Source organism: Perca flavescens, chromosome 17, assembly GCF_004354835.1.
Source record: "Perca flavescens isolate YP-PL-M2 chromosome 17, PFLA_1.0, whole genome shotgun sequence".
NCBI lineage: Eukaryota > Metazoa > Chordata > Actinopteri > Perciformes > Percidae > Perca > Perca flavescens.
In genome coordinates, this window is record NC_041347.1 from 15,245,472 (window position 1) to 15,263,510 (window position 18,039).

Consider the following 18,039-nt stretch of genomic DNA (forward strand, 5'->3'; position numbering starts at 1 on the left):
CCTGTCTGCTGATAAATTTCATAACGTTATACTGGAAGATATGTACTACTAAATGAGCCCAAACTTATTAACATTTAGATGACTGAGTCACGCCATTTTAACATTACAGTGGTGAAACAGTACCAAAAAAAGACACATGGTTTCATTTAGTAGCATTAAGAATTTATTTTCACCTTCATAAAAAAGCATTGATTTAGATAAAAATGAATTGTTCAGTATTGTGAATTAACACTGGAAGACGTTCATACATTATTGGCTTTGATAAAAGCTTTGTTTAATGACTTACAATCTTTCCAAGTGAGTTAATATTGGCTGAAGACAAGTTCTTCTGCATACCAATTATCATTTACAAAACAGTGGAAATAATGTTGGAGAAAAAAATCACAGAAAGGCTCTTTGTTTGGGGATTACGTAACACAAAAATACTGCAGATTCATTATACAATTACTGGTTACAGAAATAGTGCATTACAAAGAATGCTTTTCTGTTGTAATTACGACAGCAGGGGGAGAGTATAGAATGGAGAAGCTTTGGATGAATGCATTATCAGCTGTAAAGAGGTTCAATTTTCCACATCAGCAGCTACATTGCTGTGGCAGACTAATAGAAAAAGCACCACAGCGCACACTATACAAAAATAGAGTATATTATATAATAGGATTTAAAAAAAACATGATGAAGGAATACAGGAGCACAAACATTAGCACTGTGGCTTCTGGAGATTCTCATTAATAAAAACATGGACATATGCTAATTGCAAGGGAAGTAAGTCCCATCTTATGAATGTCCAATACAGAACACGACTGCACGGCCTTAAAACGTCAAAATATCAGTTATTATCAAACATTTTGTCCCAACATTAACCTATTCAGACATTTCAGAAACATTTCAACAGTGTGAACTTTATAAAAGACAATACAATTGATTAGAAATGTTTTGTTCAGAGGCCTTGATATGTAATAAAATAGTGCAAATAGTATGTACACAATATACAACATTAATAAATATGCTCGGTTTACTGACTGAATGTTGCTGAATTAGATCTCGGTTCTCTAATTCACAGCTTTTCTAAGAGGAATAAGGGGTCCCGCCATTTTAATAATGTTTCTCTGCAATTTGAAACACACACATCCCACGTTGTCATCATCATACAGTAGAAAACACTGAGACATTTGTGTGTTGGCAATCTATGAGTTAAGCTGCGCTGTAAATGAAGGAAGAGAACGGGCGTATTTGTGCACATCAGCGTATTCAAAGTATGAATTCCATGAACTGTTCATCACCTAACATGTCCAAGGAGAGGCAGTTAGTAGACCTGCGGCCATAGAAGGAAGGTTTGGCTTGGCAGTGCAAAAGGGGGTAATAACTGTGATCAACAGGGATCTTTGTGTTTGTTGAGGCATCTGGGAGGCCAAAGGTATAGCTGTGGGAGGAATCAGGTGGCAGTGTCGTCCCCAGGCGTGCCGGAGGTGGGGACAGACGTACATCATCTAGACTGTGGCTTTGCCGATCTACGCAAACTTGTGCCCTAGATTTCAGCATCTAGAAGAGAGACAGGATGTAAATATAAAAGCTAATACAACAGAGAAATCCAAAAGGAGTCAAAGAAGAAGAAGGCAATTGAAGAAGATAGACAACCAACCTGTTTTAACATATCCTTGTTACGCAATTTCTCGAGGTCTTCATCACTGTCTGGGGGAAAGGTTTTGTTTTCTGTAGAGAACAACACATTTTATTAGTGTTTAAGAATAGAGCCAATTTTGTTTTCACTAATGGGATGAGAACAAATAAAATATTATTTAAATAATAGCTTGTTTTTCACTTATTATTCATACCTGGTGAGCGAGTCTCTGAGGAGAGTTCGGAACAATCCACAGACACTCCTTCAAGTAGATCAGCCAACTGGAACATCTCATCAGGATCATCCACAAGATCCTCATTTGGATTTTCAATATTGGTCTTGATCTCTGGAGAAAAAATAAATAGAAATCTGATTATGAAAAATCTGAAAATCATGTCTCTCATCTGCAGTGGCCATATATTTATTAATATCACAATGAAACAAAAAAGAAAATAGCTTTGCACACAGTGTTTACTTGAGCTTGAGGTGCAGGCTACTAAAAGAACACAGATAGGCATACAAATATGGAATAATGACATCACGTTATCTTTATTGAGCAATGTGTTTTGCATAGTGCATAGCCTGAGGAAGCACTGTGTGAAACAGTGTAATTATCTCAACTGTATGGAACTGCTAAAGTGAAAACACCGGCACAGATTAAACTGATGTCTCAGGGATGCATTGTGAATATATTCCTTATTGAAGGTTAAAAAGGTCCCATGGCATGAAAATTTCACTTTATGAGGTTTTTTAACATTAATATGAGTTCCCCCAGCCTGCCTATGGTCCCCCAGTGGCTAGAAATGGTGATAGGTGTAAACCGAGCCCTGGGTATCCTGCTCTACCTTTGAGAAAATGAAAGCTCAGATGGGCTGATCTGGAATCTGCTCGTTATGAGGTCATAAGGAGCAAGGTTACCTCCCCTTTCTCTGCTTTGCCTGCCCAGAGAATTTGGCCCACCCATGAGAGAGAGACATCATGGCTTTCAAACAAGCAAAGTGGCAGTTGGTCAAGGCCACATCCCCACCCTCCACCTTGCCCACCCCCGACTCTCAGAAATGGCACATACTAAGGAAAGCTCATTGTGGGACTGGCTCAAGTGGCTGTAATTCTGCACGAAGACTGAATTTCAGGAAAGAGACTTCAGATACAGTATTAGGAGACCACTAAGGTCTATATAAAAGCATCCAAAGAGCACCATGTCATGGGACCTTTAGTCTGTATATACTGTACATATACTAATATATACTTCTATTAATCATCAACATCCCTATTCCACATTCGTATGGCAAAATTACTTACTTTGAGACATACTCATCGATAAGGGTGAAAGCAGGCGATGATAACAACAACAACATAGTTAACCTCTCCTATTCTCAACGGATCACCAGTAAACCATTATTCCCAAAAGGTAAATACAAGATCAGCATGGCATACAGCTGCTTTCCTGTCTACCAACTGACTAAGTCATTCAAAAAAATTAAGCATCAGTTTACTCCAAACAATATGCAGAGGGATGAATAAAATGTCCTGTACAAATGTTTCATTATAAAAACCCTCTCACCTTCCTCTTGCCACCCCTCATCTTCCATTCGAGCCTTACTGCCTATGTCAAACCCAGAGGTACAGGAGCTGCTGTGGCTGGCTACTGAGCTGAAACATTTCTCTGCTTGCCGTTGACCTTCCTCCTCCATGGAGGCCATCTCTGTGGAGATGCTGTGCTGGCGGGCGTCAGCTTCAATTCCAGAGCTGCTGGTGGAGTGTCGCGACAGACCAGGGCTGCTCTCGCTGCCTGGGGGGTCCATGTCCAGGTCATCACTGATGTACGACTCTCTGTAGCGCTTTTTATCTAAAATTAAGAAAAGAGCATAAAACATCTAAATAAATTGAGGTTGGCTGTTTGTTAAGAAGATGATAGAAAGTATTGAAGATATAACAAGAATACTAGTAGTCTTCGCTAAGTGGAAACTGCCAGAAGCTGCTTAAAATGCTGAAATGAATATTGGTAACCCTTAAGGGTTGCTGATCAATGAAAAACTCTTGACTCCCACAGCTTATACAGTACAGGCCAAAAGTTTGGACACACCTTCTCATTCAATGCGTTTCTTTTTTATTTTCATGACTATTTACATTGTAGATTCTCACTGAAGGCATCAAAACTATAAATGAACACATATGGAATTATGTACTTAACAAAAAAGTGTGAAATAACTGAAAACATGTCTTATATTTTAGATTCTTCAAAGTAGCCACCCTTTGCTTTTTTTATTAATAAGGGAAAAAATTCCACTAAAAAGCAAAGGGTGGCTACTTTGAAGAATCTAAAATATAAGACATGTTTTCAGTTATTTCACACTTTTTTGTTGTAAACGGTTGTTTGGCAAATTCCGTCTGCACGCAATAGGATAGCGCTACAACCAACCAGAGCAACGAAGAAGGTATCCGGTCGGCAAAACTCCGAACACATCTTCCTTTTTTAAGAATGACTTCAGGGCCGTTCTTTGTTCTTTTCTCAAAGAAAAGCTTAACTACAAGTCTCAGAGAGTCGTGGCCAAGGCCAATTTGAAAGACCGCTGTTAGCGAGTTTTATTTTTCCAGCTTGCAAGCCAACGGAGAGTTGCTAGACTGACCCTGGCTGCAAATTACATTTGCTGCCGCTAGGGTGCGTCTAGATTTCTAGGTTACATTTAACTTTCGGTGGCTGCAGAAGTGTTCTGCGGAGTACAAATGGCCCCCAGCCAAACTGGTATTATCACTGATACTAATCTTGTCCTTCTATTCTCCCTACCTTTGCTCTCCTCCAGCTGGCGTAGGTGTTTGAGGGCAGGCTGGAGGCTGAGGTAGAGGCGATGGCTGCTGCTCAGGTGCAGGAGGAGGTGGCGAGAGCGAAATGATGACCCAGTGTAGTAAACCAGCTTCCTGGCTGATGGCAAGCCATCTGGCTGGATCTCAAATTTCTTACCCTGAATGGGACAACATATTATACACAGTGTACAAAGCTAATTACAACAATTCCAACTCATCTCAACAGAGAATGGTAATGAGCAGTGTGCTTACCAGGAAAGTGAGACGTCCCACATTTGACCAGGGGAAGTCGTACAACAGCTGTCGTGTGTTGTTCACCTCCTATGAATAAAACAGACACACACACACACTTAAAAGTAATACCTCATACGTTTGTGAGCTTTTGTGTTTCAGCAGCAAGAGATTTCTGGATGTGTAATCTACTAGGATACATTTTAAAATTAGCAATAAATAATCCATTGTATTTTGACAGAAGACATCTGGACTTGGCAAAGAGCCCAAGGGCTTCTCAACGTATCTCATGGTCTGTTAGCTCTTTAATCAGCCAGGCCTGGAGCCCTAATCCCCCCAGATGGCCCCCGATGGACAGATCAAACAACTGACGGGCATGGCAGACAGCTCCTATCTTCTGATCCACTGCTGTTGGTGGAAATCCCACACATTCTTCACACGTCTAGTCAGAGGTTTTATAGGGTTACAGATACAAAGACTGAATCTTGAGCATACACAGATTCACTCCTATGTACGCATGTGTTGATACATATACTGTACTATGCATCAATAACACACATGCACATGCACATACCTGATAAACCTGCATTCCTCGTAGGGTCAGGCCGAGCAATGCCGATCCTCTCTCTTCCTTTTTGTCCTGGACAAATGAATGATGAGATGTCAGAGAGGCATGTGAGCGGTTCAGATAAGACAGTTATCCCACAGTTGAGCCCCTCTCCTACTTCAATGGGAAACACTGGGCTGCTGCTAACAACAAATTAAAAGTGATAGCACATTACGCAATGGATGGGTCAGCCTTCAAAATTCACTCAGTAGATGAGTAATCTTGGAATGGGGAGGACAATAAACTGGATTAGATGGAAAGTTACGTAACTGCCCCATAGTCATTTGTCTAGCACAGCTGAAATGAAGCCAAAGTAAGTGTATTTGTGTTGGAAAAGACTACTAGTACTTCAGTCAGAGGGAAGGAATACATCTGGAATGGCTGTAGATAATAATGTGCTGAAAACAAATTCCACTACCCACCAGCCTAATTAATTAACATTTCTGATTTTAATGATATAAATCAATCATGCAAATAAACACACCCTGCAGTATTGTGTGTGCTACAAAAACTCAACTCAATTTATAATACTAAAAAACTAAATAGACCTTTTGCAGTTTATAAAACGTGACAGGTACATCCTCCAGTCGACATGACTCCCTGATGAAGAGCAGCATGGCATCACGAGTAGACATCCCCCACAGCTCCTGATGCACCTTGGGCCCATGGCAGTGGAGATAGTTTACTCCACGCTTAGCTACAATCTGCAGAAGGATGAAGGGACAGGCATGGATTAAGGCAGATAGCGCAAAATAACTTCAAAATATAAAACATTAAAATCTAGTAGGGACAATAGTTTTTTAAATGCTGCTGCAACACGATAACTCCTACCCAGGGGGGAAAGTACTCCTTGGGTTCAAAGTAAGGAGTGACCTCCATATCCTGCCTGGGCAGCGGGTGGTCACCGAGATCAGCCTGCAAGGCGTAACCTGCCAGCTGGAAGTACACTTCCTCTTGCTGACGACATTCAGAGCGAAGCACCCGCTCCCGCAAGTCAGAGTAGTATAGATGCCGTGCCTTACGTTCACTGGTACCACACCAAAAGAAAAAGATGTCAGAAAGGAGGAAAAAGATGGATGGACAAAAAGCAAGCTTGTCCAGCAGTGAAGAGGATGCATAAAGAACATATATAGGACATACCAAATGAGTCTACCGTTTTCTATGTAGTACTGCACTTTGAGACAGAGCACTAAAGGCAAGGGTCTCTTCGGTAATCCCTGTATGCAGAAAGAGACATGTTAGAGAAGGCCTGTGCTCATTTTTTTGTCATGCTAAACGAAAAAGTTGGTGCATGTAGGCCACTGGACTGTACCTCCCAATTAACCAAAAATCTACAATAGTGTGGAGAGTGGGTCACAGCAAAAATGCTCCTAATTTACTCATCGAAAATGTTCCAATCTTCACAACAGGCTGCCTTACCTTTCCTGAATCTTGCTTCCATTCCTTAGAAAAGTACTTAATCAGTTTCTCCTCCATGTCTAAAAAGATGTGCTCATTGTCTGGGATGGAGAAAGACAATCAGGAAACAAGCAGACAGTTAGCAAGCAAACAAAACAATAATGTGACCAAGCGTAAAATTTGACCAACAATGGGATTCATTAGGGTGAAAGAAAAAAAAAAAACCTTGTTATTCCTTTTGTGAATGAGGCTACCAGGAACAATGCTAATGTTAATGTATCCATTTTCTAATTTCAGAGTTAGCATGGCAGCACAGACCAAACACTGCTGGCAGGAGCTTTGTCAGCCTAACATTCTGTAAATGTGTAAAGGGATAGGTAGATGCACTCAACCTAGCATAGCTTTGACCTTGATAATTAGCTTTTTATCCATCCTGCACTCCCTTGAATATAACCATTTGCCAACGTTAATGTTACTTTATCAAAAACTAATTTGAATTCTATTTCAGAAGAGGGGCTAAAAAGCGGTTTGCAACCTGCGCTGAGAATGAGGATGTTTCACTCGCAGCCTGGTCCTATGAGTCATGACATGGGCATTTGATCCACCTTATCTCTTTTGTTCAACTTTGTGTAGTCAAATCATGCTCGCCGAGCTGTTTCACAACGTGTTCCTTTAACCATCCATCTCTCCTTTCAGCCTGTCCGTACTCTGACTCATTCCAACTCCTACCTCTCATCCTTCATTGACGTCTTTAACCCTCGTATTATGTTGAAAAAAAATTACATTGATGATGTTACGGGTCAAAATGACCCGTACAGTGTAAATACACTCAAAACAAACTTTTTTTCCTCATCACAAACATGTTTTCCCCAAAAACTGTTTTTACCAATTATTTAGTGAAAATATTTCCGGTATACACTTGCATATTCCATGCATAGCTAGATTTGGCATCCTAGGATGCCCATATTTTGATGCCATACTTGGCAGGCTTGTTGGGCATGTACTGTCAGAAGGGACACACCCCTGAATGGAACAAGGTGTTCATCTACAGTGACATGGGGACCAGGATTGTACAAGACAGGTAAAATTTCGACCCATTTATCCCATACATCTCAGATCTCAACTAGTTTGTCTCTTTCACGTCGACCAGCTCTAGTGTTGTGGAACACCCAAGCTTTTGTATGAATTGACTCCAAAGACATTGTTGTTAGAAAGATTGGCCTTCCACTCTCGTCATTCCACAGACTGGCAGTTGCTTCTCCCTTTGACTTGTACACTCCAGCTAATACTATTCAATTTAATTCAATTCAATTTGATTTATAGTTTCAAATCATAACAAGAGTTATCTCGAGACACTTTACAGATAGAGTAGGTCTAGACCACACTCTATAAATTCCAAAACCCCAACAATTACAGTAATTCCCCCAAGAGCAAGCATTATCAGTGGCTGTTGCGACAGTGGCGAGGAAAAACTCCCTTTAGGAAGAAACCTTGGCAGACCCAGACTCTTGGTAGGCGGTGTCTGACGGGGCCGGTTGCTGATGTGATGAACAGTGGCAAATAATAGTCACATTAGAGATAATGTGTATAATAATAACAGTGACTTTGAGGTAGTCATGGAAGTTCATGTCATAGCAGGGCACATTGTGTCGTACTGAGTAGTGCAGTCTCCAATACCGGATCCTGACTACTCTGTGCGTATGAACATCACAGCAGGGTGTTGCGGGATGTAACGTGGCACTGCAGAGCATGGGTGGATGCTGCGGACGCAGCACGACTAGGATTTCAATGTATGCATGCAAGTCAATCTGATCCAGTGGCTTCCATTTCTCTTGAAATACACACCTCCCCTACAAGTTGGTAATGTCCACTATGATCCGATCTGTTGGTTGGGATATGAAGAGATGAAATGGTGATTGAATATCATCAACTAGTGTGGCAGAAAATCTTGTGGGGCTTGGAGTCATTTTGATGACAGTCAGTCTGTGTGGTGATGGTGATGTTGACCATTTTATGTTACCATCTTTAGCTGTCCATGTTGAGGATGATGGCTGTCCATTGTTTTCAGCTAATGTAGAGACTACACCAGACTAGTCCCCTGAATCCTCTTCATCATAGGAAAATTCACAATCCGGATTGTCAATAGCATTGTTCTCGGTCTCTGAAAGATCCAGTTGCAAACCTTTTGGAGCTCATTTTGTAGTGTGCGTGTCAAAGAGATGACATTACAACAGAGAAGAGGACAAGCGCGTGAAAGCTCCTTCTCACACACACACACACACACACACACACACACACACACACACACACACACACACACACACACACACACACACACACACACACACACACACACACACACACACACACACACACACACACACACACACACACACACACACACACACACACACACACACACACACACACACACACACACACACACACACACACACACACACACACCTAAATGGGTGTTGAAAGTCTCCGGGTCAAAATGACCCGCAACATCATCTTTGTATACAAACTCTGAACAGACATTCCACTACACATCAGTGTGTCCAAATTTTATGAACAAGTTCATGACCCTAAATGAGGAAATGTCATACAATTTCATGAAGAAATAGATAGGTTAACCAGTATTTTGGTCAACACAAAAACGGAAATGGGTCAAATTGACCCTTAACATAATACCAGGGTTAAAGGAAGGCGGCCTGTGTCATGATGGGTCCCCCTACCTCTTTTCCCTTCCATTCCCACCCTTCTCTTTCCATCATCAATCCATCCCTCCCTTCAGTGAAAAGGAGGAATGCAAGGGTGCATTCCAGGCTTAATGAAGTTAATATTGCAGGAATCCAGGCCTAAGTGATCGCTGAACCAACACCACAAAAACAAAAGGCTGCTTGTTCAAGTGGTGAGCTACACAAGATTACCAATGCATTTTAAAGTATTTGAACAGAATGAAGGAAGGAAGAGAACAGAAACACAAGGAAACAGAAAGTTCAGAACTTTGCTCAGTGGCTAAAGTGGATTACACCATTCATTTACTGTATGTAGACTGGGAGGGTGCAGAAAACATTTTCCACAATATTTAATAAACAAGTGCTTAGTAAAATAGTGGCACTGCAAAGCCCTGCAGTAAAACGTTATAATCGTCTAAAAACAAACATGATGCTCTTGTTTCCAATCTAACTGATTGACTGCTGAAATGTGGTATAGGCACTGTACTGTATGTGCATGAACTGGTCAACAAAACATAAAACTGCTTTGTACTCTAGCGTGAGGCTGAGGTGTCGATGAGGAGTGAACTTACCTCTCACCACTGTGAGGCCAAAGAAGTGCAGCTCTTTGATTCCAAGAAGCTCTGCCACTCGATTAAAAACATCCTGCCCTGTGGGCTTTGGCTAGAGCAGGTGAAAAGACAAAGAAGTCAGTATTCAGAATTCAATAGTATGTGGTGCAGTTGTAATGATAAACAGAACTGTGACCATCTGTTCAAGACCTCTTGGTGATCTTCAAGAGGACAGCTAGAGACGTACTGTATTAAACACCCACCCCGACAGTAATGTCCAGCTGGTCTTTGTTGGGGAGGAGAACACAAATGGTTCTCTCCTGCTTTATCGCAGTGGACATGATGTCTCGTGTAAGTCAATGATAAGTACTTTCTCTCTGTTAAACTGCCTCTGTCTTCTCTTGCTTCTTCTATCCTTCACTTTTTATCTGTTCCAGGGCAGTACGTCCATATTGCATCTGAAAAGATAGACGACATCAAAGTAAGATAGGCAAAGACATTAAAAACATGATCCAACAACAGTTCAATGTGAATGATGACGACAGCAGAATGGAATTTAAACAGATGTAGGTTCTGCTGTGTAACGTGCAACCTTCTTCATTGAGGTTGAATCAGTATACTGTCAATCAGTCACAGCATAAACAATCCCAATCCCAGACATGGCTGTCTCCCATTATCCCACAACCAAGATTAACTCAACATGGCTTGTCCCTTCTGAGGCCAAATGTTTTACCATCACAATAATCTTCCAAAGGGATCATCCAAAAAATGAATCAAAAAAATGACATGTCATTTAGCTGACACTTTTATCCAAAGCGACTTACAATTCCTATATATCAGAGGCCACACACCTCTGGAGCAACTAGGGGTTAAGTGTCTTGCTCTGGGACACATTGGTTGATGGATCGCAGTGGGAATGGAACCTGGATCTCCCACACCAAAGGTATGGATCACATCCACTGCGCCATCAATGGTATTAGTCTACCTTAAAAAAAACAACTATCTAACAGGGATATAGTTTGGCAAATTCAATGAGTTATAATATAAAAAAAATAATTTTAATAATAATAATAATAATAATAATAATAATAATAATAATAATAATAATAATAATAATAATAATAATAAGACAATCCTTGTGCATACCTTTTCTATTTCTATTCTAAACAACGGCAACACTAAATTATAAAAACTAATTGTGTTATGCAGATTCTGCTTAGTGGCCATGGTGGACAGCGGCAGTGTACTTGCAACCAAAGCTCATCTGAAGCTTGGCCCACTCTGCTGACCTGAAGCCCCTACTGGTACGTGGCTCATCTGATTAACGTCTCAAAATCAATTAATCAGGTTAATTACTGCCGCACGCCGACTCTGATCCCCTTAAATCCTGCTCTTGACGATAACCAGTAAAAAAAAAAAAAAAACAAGAGAAAAAAAAGTACAAGGGACCAAAAACAAATGATCCGTAACTGAAGCAGTCTGGATTTTGTGCCAATCTCCTCAAAGTAAAAAGTAGAAAATAACCAGCATGGTAAGACATTCTTGCACAAACAAACTGCTGTTTCTTTGCGTCATACTTGTGTCTTTTTACATGCAACTCTTTAGGAGTTTGGCATTCACATAGAGAAAAATTATGTTACATATGTTTAAAAGCACTAGCAATAGGCCTCACTGTGAGACAAATCATGAGAAAATAAAACATTATAAAAATGTGTAATGTACAATACAAGTTGTGGGAACTATAAAAGTATATGTTGTTGGCTCAGAGAGCAAAACATTTTCATAGCAAATGTGATTTATGGACATGTTCAAACACAGCCAGACTCACATCTGTGTGGCAGTGCAAACAGACATGAAAACCTGAAATTCCTGTAGCTTGAACTTCTGACTTATTTATGAGTCTAACTATACTGTACATTTACACTTAAGCTGTAGCAAATGACACAAAAACTCAACAGACCCAATTATATGTTCAGACTGACAATGTATAAATAATTCATCATTCAAAAAGTGTCTCGAGATAACCTATGTTATGATTTGATACTATAAATAAAATTGAATTGAATCTACTGTGTGAGTCTTGGAGTGCTTCTTCAATATAATGTATACCCATTATGTTGTACCTCTCTACTCTGGTTAGTCAATATTCTATAATGTGATCTATACTGCTTACAATATTACAATACTTCTGCACTTAAACAATAGTCTCATTGACAAAGATGTATTTTTATTCAATAATCATAAACATATAGCCTATACTGAAGCAATACAATTAAATTTGTGATAATGATAACCAAATGATAAGACACTATATTTGATTTTTTATTTATTACTGAGATATTAAAAGAAGAGGTTGCAGACATACAGTATGCGAGGAATTTGGATGGTCTTTTTTTTGCATCTGCCCTGACTGCTGAAACCTGTTTTACACTGTACAGTTTAAAAACAAAAAATGCTTTAAGAAATAAGTACAAGCCTTGTTAGATATCTGAACTATACTTGCAATGTAATGTTTGGCCAATTAGCATTTCAGCATTTGGTTTGTTTATGTTGAAGACTTTTTCCACGTTTGACTTAAATGCAATATACATTTAGCTCAGTTTAAGAATAAACTGGAGTTTACACAACAGATGCAATGAGTTTAAATGCACCCTGACATTCACATAAATAAATAAAACCTTTATAAAATGGAATTTATTTAGAACAAATAACCTGTTATCAATAACACAGTGCAAACATAAGATTACTTAAACGAATAAGCGGTGGTAGTTATCAATAAGGCCATATTTCATCAAAACAAAAGTCTAACAGCTGGTGTAAAGCATGAAAAATACTGAGTAACTAATGAATGAGGTGAAGCTATACCAACCTTAAATCAGCCTTAAATCCAGAGTACAATTAGTTATAAACTACACTAGTCTCCACTGCATCCCACCTCCAAAACAAGTTTACTATCAGCCCAAACAGTGCTGGCTGACGTCTTCAGACATCCCCTTGCTGGCATCACATGAGAGCAGCCATCTGTAAACCTTAATTCCCCTCCAAGACTGTCATAATCCCTACTTCAGAGCACACTGCTGGCTATTGGAAAAAAAACATCCCCTCTGCACTGTGCACGCTCTCTGAGGTGTAAGGGATCCCCACAGCCCACTAAAACCATAAAGGAATAAAATAAAGAGGGGGTATCAGAATAAACAGGGGAACACCAATTATACTCATAGTACTCAGTGAGCCAGCTTTCCAGTTTAAACTCCCATGTTAACTGTTTATATATTCACCATATTACCAAACGCCTGATACGGTATTTACATATCGGGCGATGAAGTTAGCTAGTTAACGCAACACGTCCTTAGTTCTGCCAAAGTTTCGGTGTAACGTTAGCTTATTTAATTACACGTAATGTATAGTGAGCTACCTTGAATCAGAAACAAAGCAGGAGCTAGCTAAAGTAATTGTGTTTTTTAAACTTCGGTGGTAACGTTAAACATGTCCCTAAGGGAAAGATATGTTTGTTTGGATGGGATGGTAACGTTACAAACCAACGCAACAAGTGCATCAGTAACTCTGGCTAACGTTCCTCATTTAGCTAGCTAGAGCTGAAGAAGTAAGTTACTTACCATCACATTATAGGAGAGGCAAAGGAGTTCAAAATGCAGTCGCAGAACTTCTCGGTATTTGCTCAGACACAATCTTTTTTTAATCCAAATAACGGCATGACAGAAGTGAGGAGACACCAGTTTTTCCCCTCCTCATTGCGTGTTGCAACGTCTTCAACCACCGTGAAGCCATACCATTTAGGATAGTTGTAGGGGTAATGTGTTGTGATTGAATTCTGATTGTAACTGTTCTTACTATTTCCACGTTCTATTTTAGTTTTAATCGCGTGTATATTAACTAAAAATAAAGATATTTCTTTTTCCATATAGGGATATAAACATCGTAATAGTTTAATACAGTACCAGATAGACATGTCCCCCATGTTTTGCGTTGGTATAGCGACCCTGTGCTAATTGGAGTTCCAGAGCACATAGCGCTGAGACCGGTTGGGTCTTTATGTTCAGACTCGGGACCGTTGCTGTTAGTGATGAATAGCCTATCAGGTCTGAAACGTATCGCTAATTAGTTTGCAATTACTGTATCCTGTATTTTGACCAATATGTCTGCTCTGAATCGGAGACCCATCTCTGTTTCCAATAAAGTATAATCCACTTTTAAATTAGATAAGGTGCACGGCGGTGGACTTCTCTGAGCGTCAAACCACACCCATGACCAATATGCATTTGTTATGGTACATGTGTTTCACCCCATGTTAAGTCATTAGGCCCCTCTGTATTTTTTCTTATTATGTTGGAATTAAAAGAAGAAGAAATGTTTCTCCTGGACTTAATGCTGCTTTTATTTTATGTGTATACGTGTTTATGTAGGCTTGATATTCCAATAAAGACTTGTGGTTCATCATCTTTACCGTCTATGTTCCCTATACACCCCTCTTTGCCATTAATTAACGTGTTAGCCTCTCATCTATCTTTTTATAAACATTACTGAGATCATGCACAGGCCTATAGTATGCAGAATATTATCAAGGGATATTTAATCATTGATAAGTATATATATATATATATATATATATATATATATATATATATATATATATATATATATGTGTGTGTGTGTGTGTGTGTGTGTGTGTGTGTGTGTGTGTAGATGGACTGTATTTATACAGTGCTTTTCTAGTTTTAACAAGTAGCCTACTAAATGCACTTTTACATATTACAGGAACCATTCACACATGTGTGTGTGTGTGTGTGTGTGTGTGTGTACCTTATTTGCATGTGGACCATGTGTGGCACTAAATACATTTTTCCAGTATAGCACAATGATTAAGGGGGGGCCTCACACAAAGTGCAGCCTAGGGGCCCCTAGGAAGGGAGGCAAGTGGAGGCCTCGAGGAGGCAATTTAAGCAACATGAGATGCAGCTCTGGTTGTCGTCCCCTGCCTCTCCCTCCTACTCCCCTTGCTCTCTGTCTGTTGTCGGCATCCTGTTCAAAGCAGGTAACCTATTTATAGGCCTATAGCAGTGATTGGTTAGTGATCAGTTAAGCAATTAGTGTTTGCATATGTGAGGAGAGTGTGTGACCTGGTGAATAAGTGTAGCATTTTGATTGGTTCAGCCTTCCCTGAAGCTGTGCACATCTCTCCCGTGACTCCTCGGTGGGAGGGACTGAGAAGTGAGGAAGGGAGGCAAGTGGAGGACTTGAGGAGGCAATTTAAGCAACATGAGATGCAGCTCTGGTTGTCGTCCCCTACCTCTCCCTCCTACTCCCCTTGCTCTCTGTCTATTGTCGGCATCCACTGTTCGAAGCAGGTAATCTGACCTTTGACCTATTTATAGGCCTATACTAAAAAGCAGTGATTGGTTAGTGATCAGTTAAGCAAGTAGTGTTTACTCGTGTGAGGAGAGTGTGTGACCTGGTGAATAAGTGTAGCATTTTGATTGGTTGTGTTTGGAAAAGGACAGCAAGTCACTTCCTGTCAGATTTTTGTGTCTTAGGTAGAGAAGCGTGTGTAGTGTGTTTTATGCAATTGAAAACTGAGTGAAAGGCTGAGAAATAGCTCATGGTCTTGGAGATTTGGTGTGTAGTTTTGCTCTTTAAATGAGAGGTTTCAAAAATCAGTTGACATGTAAAGATTTTGTGTGTAAGCTAGTTGTAAAAAACTGTAACCTATTATGAAGCCTGTTCTTTTCATCTTCTGCAAAGTAATTACTTACGCAAGTTAGGCTGCCCTAATTTTGAACTCTAGACTTTTCAGGATTCAGAAGACACTAGGTCACTATGTCAAGGAAGGATTCTTCAAAGCCAGAATTTCGAGGATGCTACATCAAACTAATGTAACGTTAACATTATACCATCCACAGCATTATACTGATAGCTTTCTCGTCTTTTCTGACAGAGACTAAGGAACAAACGGAGACGTTCATACGTCTACGTGTAGGCAGCAAGCAGCTGTTTACCAGGGGGAGGGACACCGCTGCGAACGGATATCAGTGAGAAGCTACACTATTGTTTAATGTTCACAAGTAATAGCTGTGTAATCTGCTTTTTATTCCCCCCCTCATTCACATAGGCTTATTTTGGAGACGATGGGGATCGGAGGGAGGGTCTCCCACGCCCAGGCCAAGAAGAAGTGGGACAACCTAAAAACGAAGTGGGAGATATTTACTTTGGGGGTATTAATGTATGGACATAATTGTTATGCACATCTTAATGTAACTTGCGATTTTTGAAGTAAGCCTTGGATGTTAACCTGACAGACTTGGGCCTACTGACAGTAAGTTTAGATGTAGTGATGTGTACTATAGTAGTAGTAATACATCATCACAACAACCTTTTGATCTTCACTGTTGTATGAATGAAAGTGTCCTGCCACAGGTCAGGGGACAGAAGATGGGAAGGCACCGGCAGCAACTTGGCCCTGGTTTGCCCTCATGGACGAGGCATTAGGGCAGTCTGCGGCAGTCATGTCCCCCCTGCCTTATTGCCTCGATCCAAGAGGACAAACCAGGGCCAAGCACTGCACAAGAGGTAGAGGAATGGATTGATGAGGAGGAGGAGGAGGAGGAGGAGAAGGGAGAGAGTGGATCCATTCCTCCAACTCATCAAGGAGGACATAAAATATCAGAAAGAGGCAGATGAGAGGAGGGAAGCAGAGGCCGAGGTCAAAACGTTTTTTTTTTTTTTTTTTACTGTTGGAGAGGTTGGCGGAAAAATAAAAAAATAAAGTAAATTAAATGTAACTGGTTGTCTTTGCCCCTTTTTTAATTATTCAATATAAACTGTATATGTCCATTTAAAAAAACAACCTTATTGTTCTTTAGACTGCAGTAGAAAAAACTTGGTAAGTAACAAATAACTAGCATGTGAAGCCTAAAACAATGTATTGAACAATATCTTCACCCTTATTTACATTTTGTGGTTAGGTATTCCAAGCTCTACAAAAACCTTCATTTCATCTTGGTTACAAAAAAATATTTATTTAAACATTTATATATTGACAACTGTATACATGAAGCAAAACATTAATTCAAACAACATTCTCATATCTACAACTATATACAACAACTTAAACATTTACAACTATATACAACAAGACCAACAACAGAACAACAACAAGCGGCCATCAGCTACAGCTGCCGGTGCTGCTGCTGCTTCAAGACTGCAGACAGAAGAAGAAAGTTTAGGTTAGACCAGTGGTAATCCAATCTGTCCTGTAAGATGATAATTGTATCTAATGTATCTAAAACAGTTGCAGTATATTTAATATTGTATCAAGAAGGTAAATAAAATGTACTTAATGTACTAGTAATATACTTTATTATGGAACTGACCATAATAAAGTACATTAAGTTAATTTAATTTACCTTCTTGACTGTGAATGGGTGTTTACCAATGGTGTTGTTAAATGACTTTTCATATGTTGGTTACAGCGTTACAGTAGTTTAAGGATAATTGCTAGCTGGTAACTTTGAAGTATGTATTGTAAGTATTGTCTTAAAGGTCCGATGACATGGTGTTCTTTGGATGCTTTTATATTAGACCTTAGTGGTCCCCTAATACTGTATCTGAAGTCTCTTTCCCGAAATTCAACTTTGGTGCAGAATTACAGCCACTAGAGCCGGTCCCACAATGAGCTTTCCTTAGTATGTGCCATTTCTGTGTCTGTAGCTATTGAGGAGGAGAGAGGGAGGGTCAAGGTGGAGGGTGGGGGTGTGGCCTTGACCAACTGCCACTTTTCTCGTTTGAAAGCCATGATGTCTCTCTCTCATGGGTGGGCCAAATTCAGCAGAGAAAGAGGAGGTAACTTTGCTCGTTATGACCTCATAACAAGCAGATTCCAAAACGGCTCATCTGAGCTTTCATTTTCTCAAAGGCAGAGCAGGATACCCAGGGCTCGGTTTCTAGCCACTGGGGGACCATAGACAGGCTGGGGGAATGCATATTAATGTTAAAAAAACCTCATAAAGTGAAATTTTCATGCCATGGGACCTTTTAATAGTCATAGAAACAAAAAACTTTCTTTTATGT

The 18,039-nt window shown here is 40.0% G+C and overlaps 1 protein-coding gene across 1 annotated transcript; it reads right to left on the bottom strand.

Annotated features, from left to right (window-relative positions):
* Positions 1–140: 140 nt before the first annotated feature.
* zgc:172136 (FERM domain-containing protein 6) lies at positions 141–13,723 on the bottom strand. Its single transcript, XM_028603311.1, has 14 exons — positions 13,572–13,723; positions 10,218–10,412; positions 9,976–10,066; positions 6,684–6,763; positions 6,405–6,481; positions 6,096–6,291; positions 5,813–5,968; positions 5,232–5,297; positions 4,679–4,747; positions 4,410–4,584; positions 3,186–3,470; positions 1,836–1,967; positions 1,643–1,713; positions 141–1,542 (listed from the first exon to the last, which is right to left on the bottom strand). Exons 2-14 carry the CDS (start codon positions 10,293–10,295, stop codon positions 1,252–1,254), a joined length of 1,767 nt encoding a protein of 588 aa, XP_028459112.1. The 5' UTR covers positions 10,296–10,412; positions 13,572–13,723; the 3' UTR covers positions 141–1,251.
* Positions 13,724–18,039: the final 4,316 nt, after the last annotated feature.

Coding starts and splice junctions, on each gene's coding strand:
- zgc:172136 (XM_028603311.1), bottom strand. CDS start 10,295: ATGTCCACTGCGATAAAGCAGGAGAGAACCATTTGTGTTCTCCTCCCC. Junction 5,298..5,812: donor CGTTTTATAAACTGCAAAAG/GTCTATTTAGTT, acceptor TCATTTGTCCAG/GACAAAAAGGAAGAGAGAGG. Junction 1,968..3,185: donor TGAGGGGTGGCAAGAGGAAG/GTGAGAGGGTTT, acceptor TTTTTTCTCCAG/AGATCAAGACCAATATTGAA.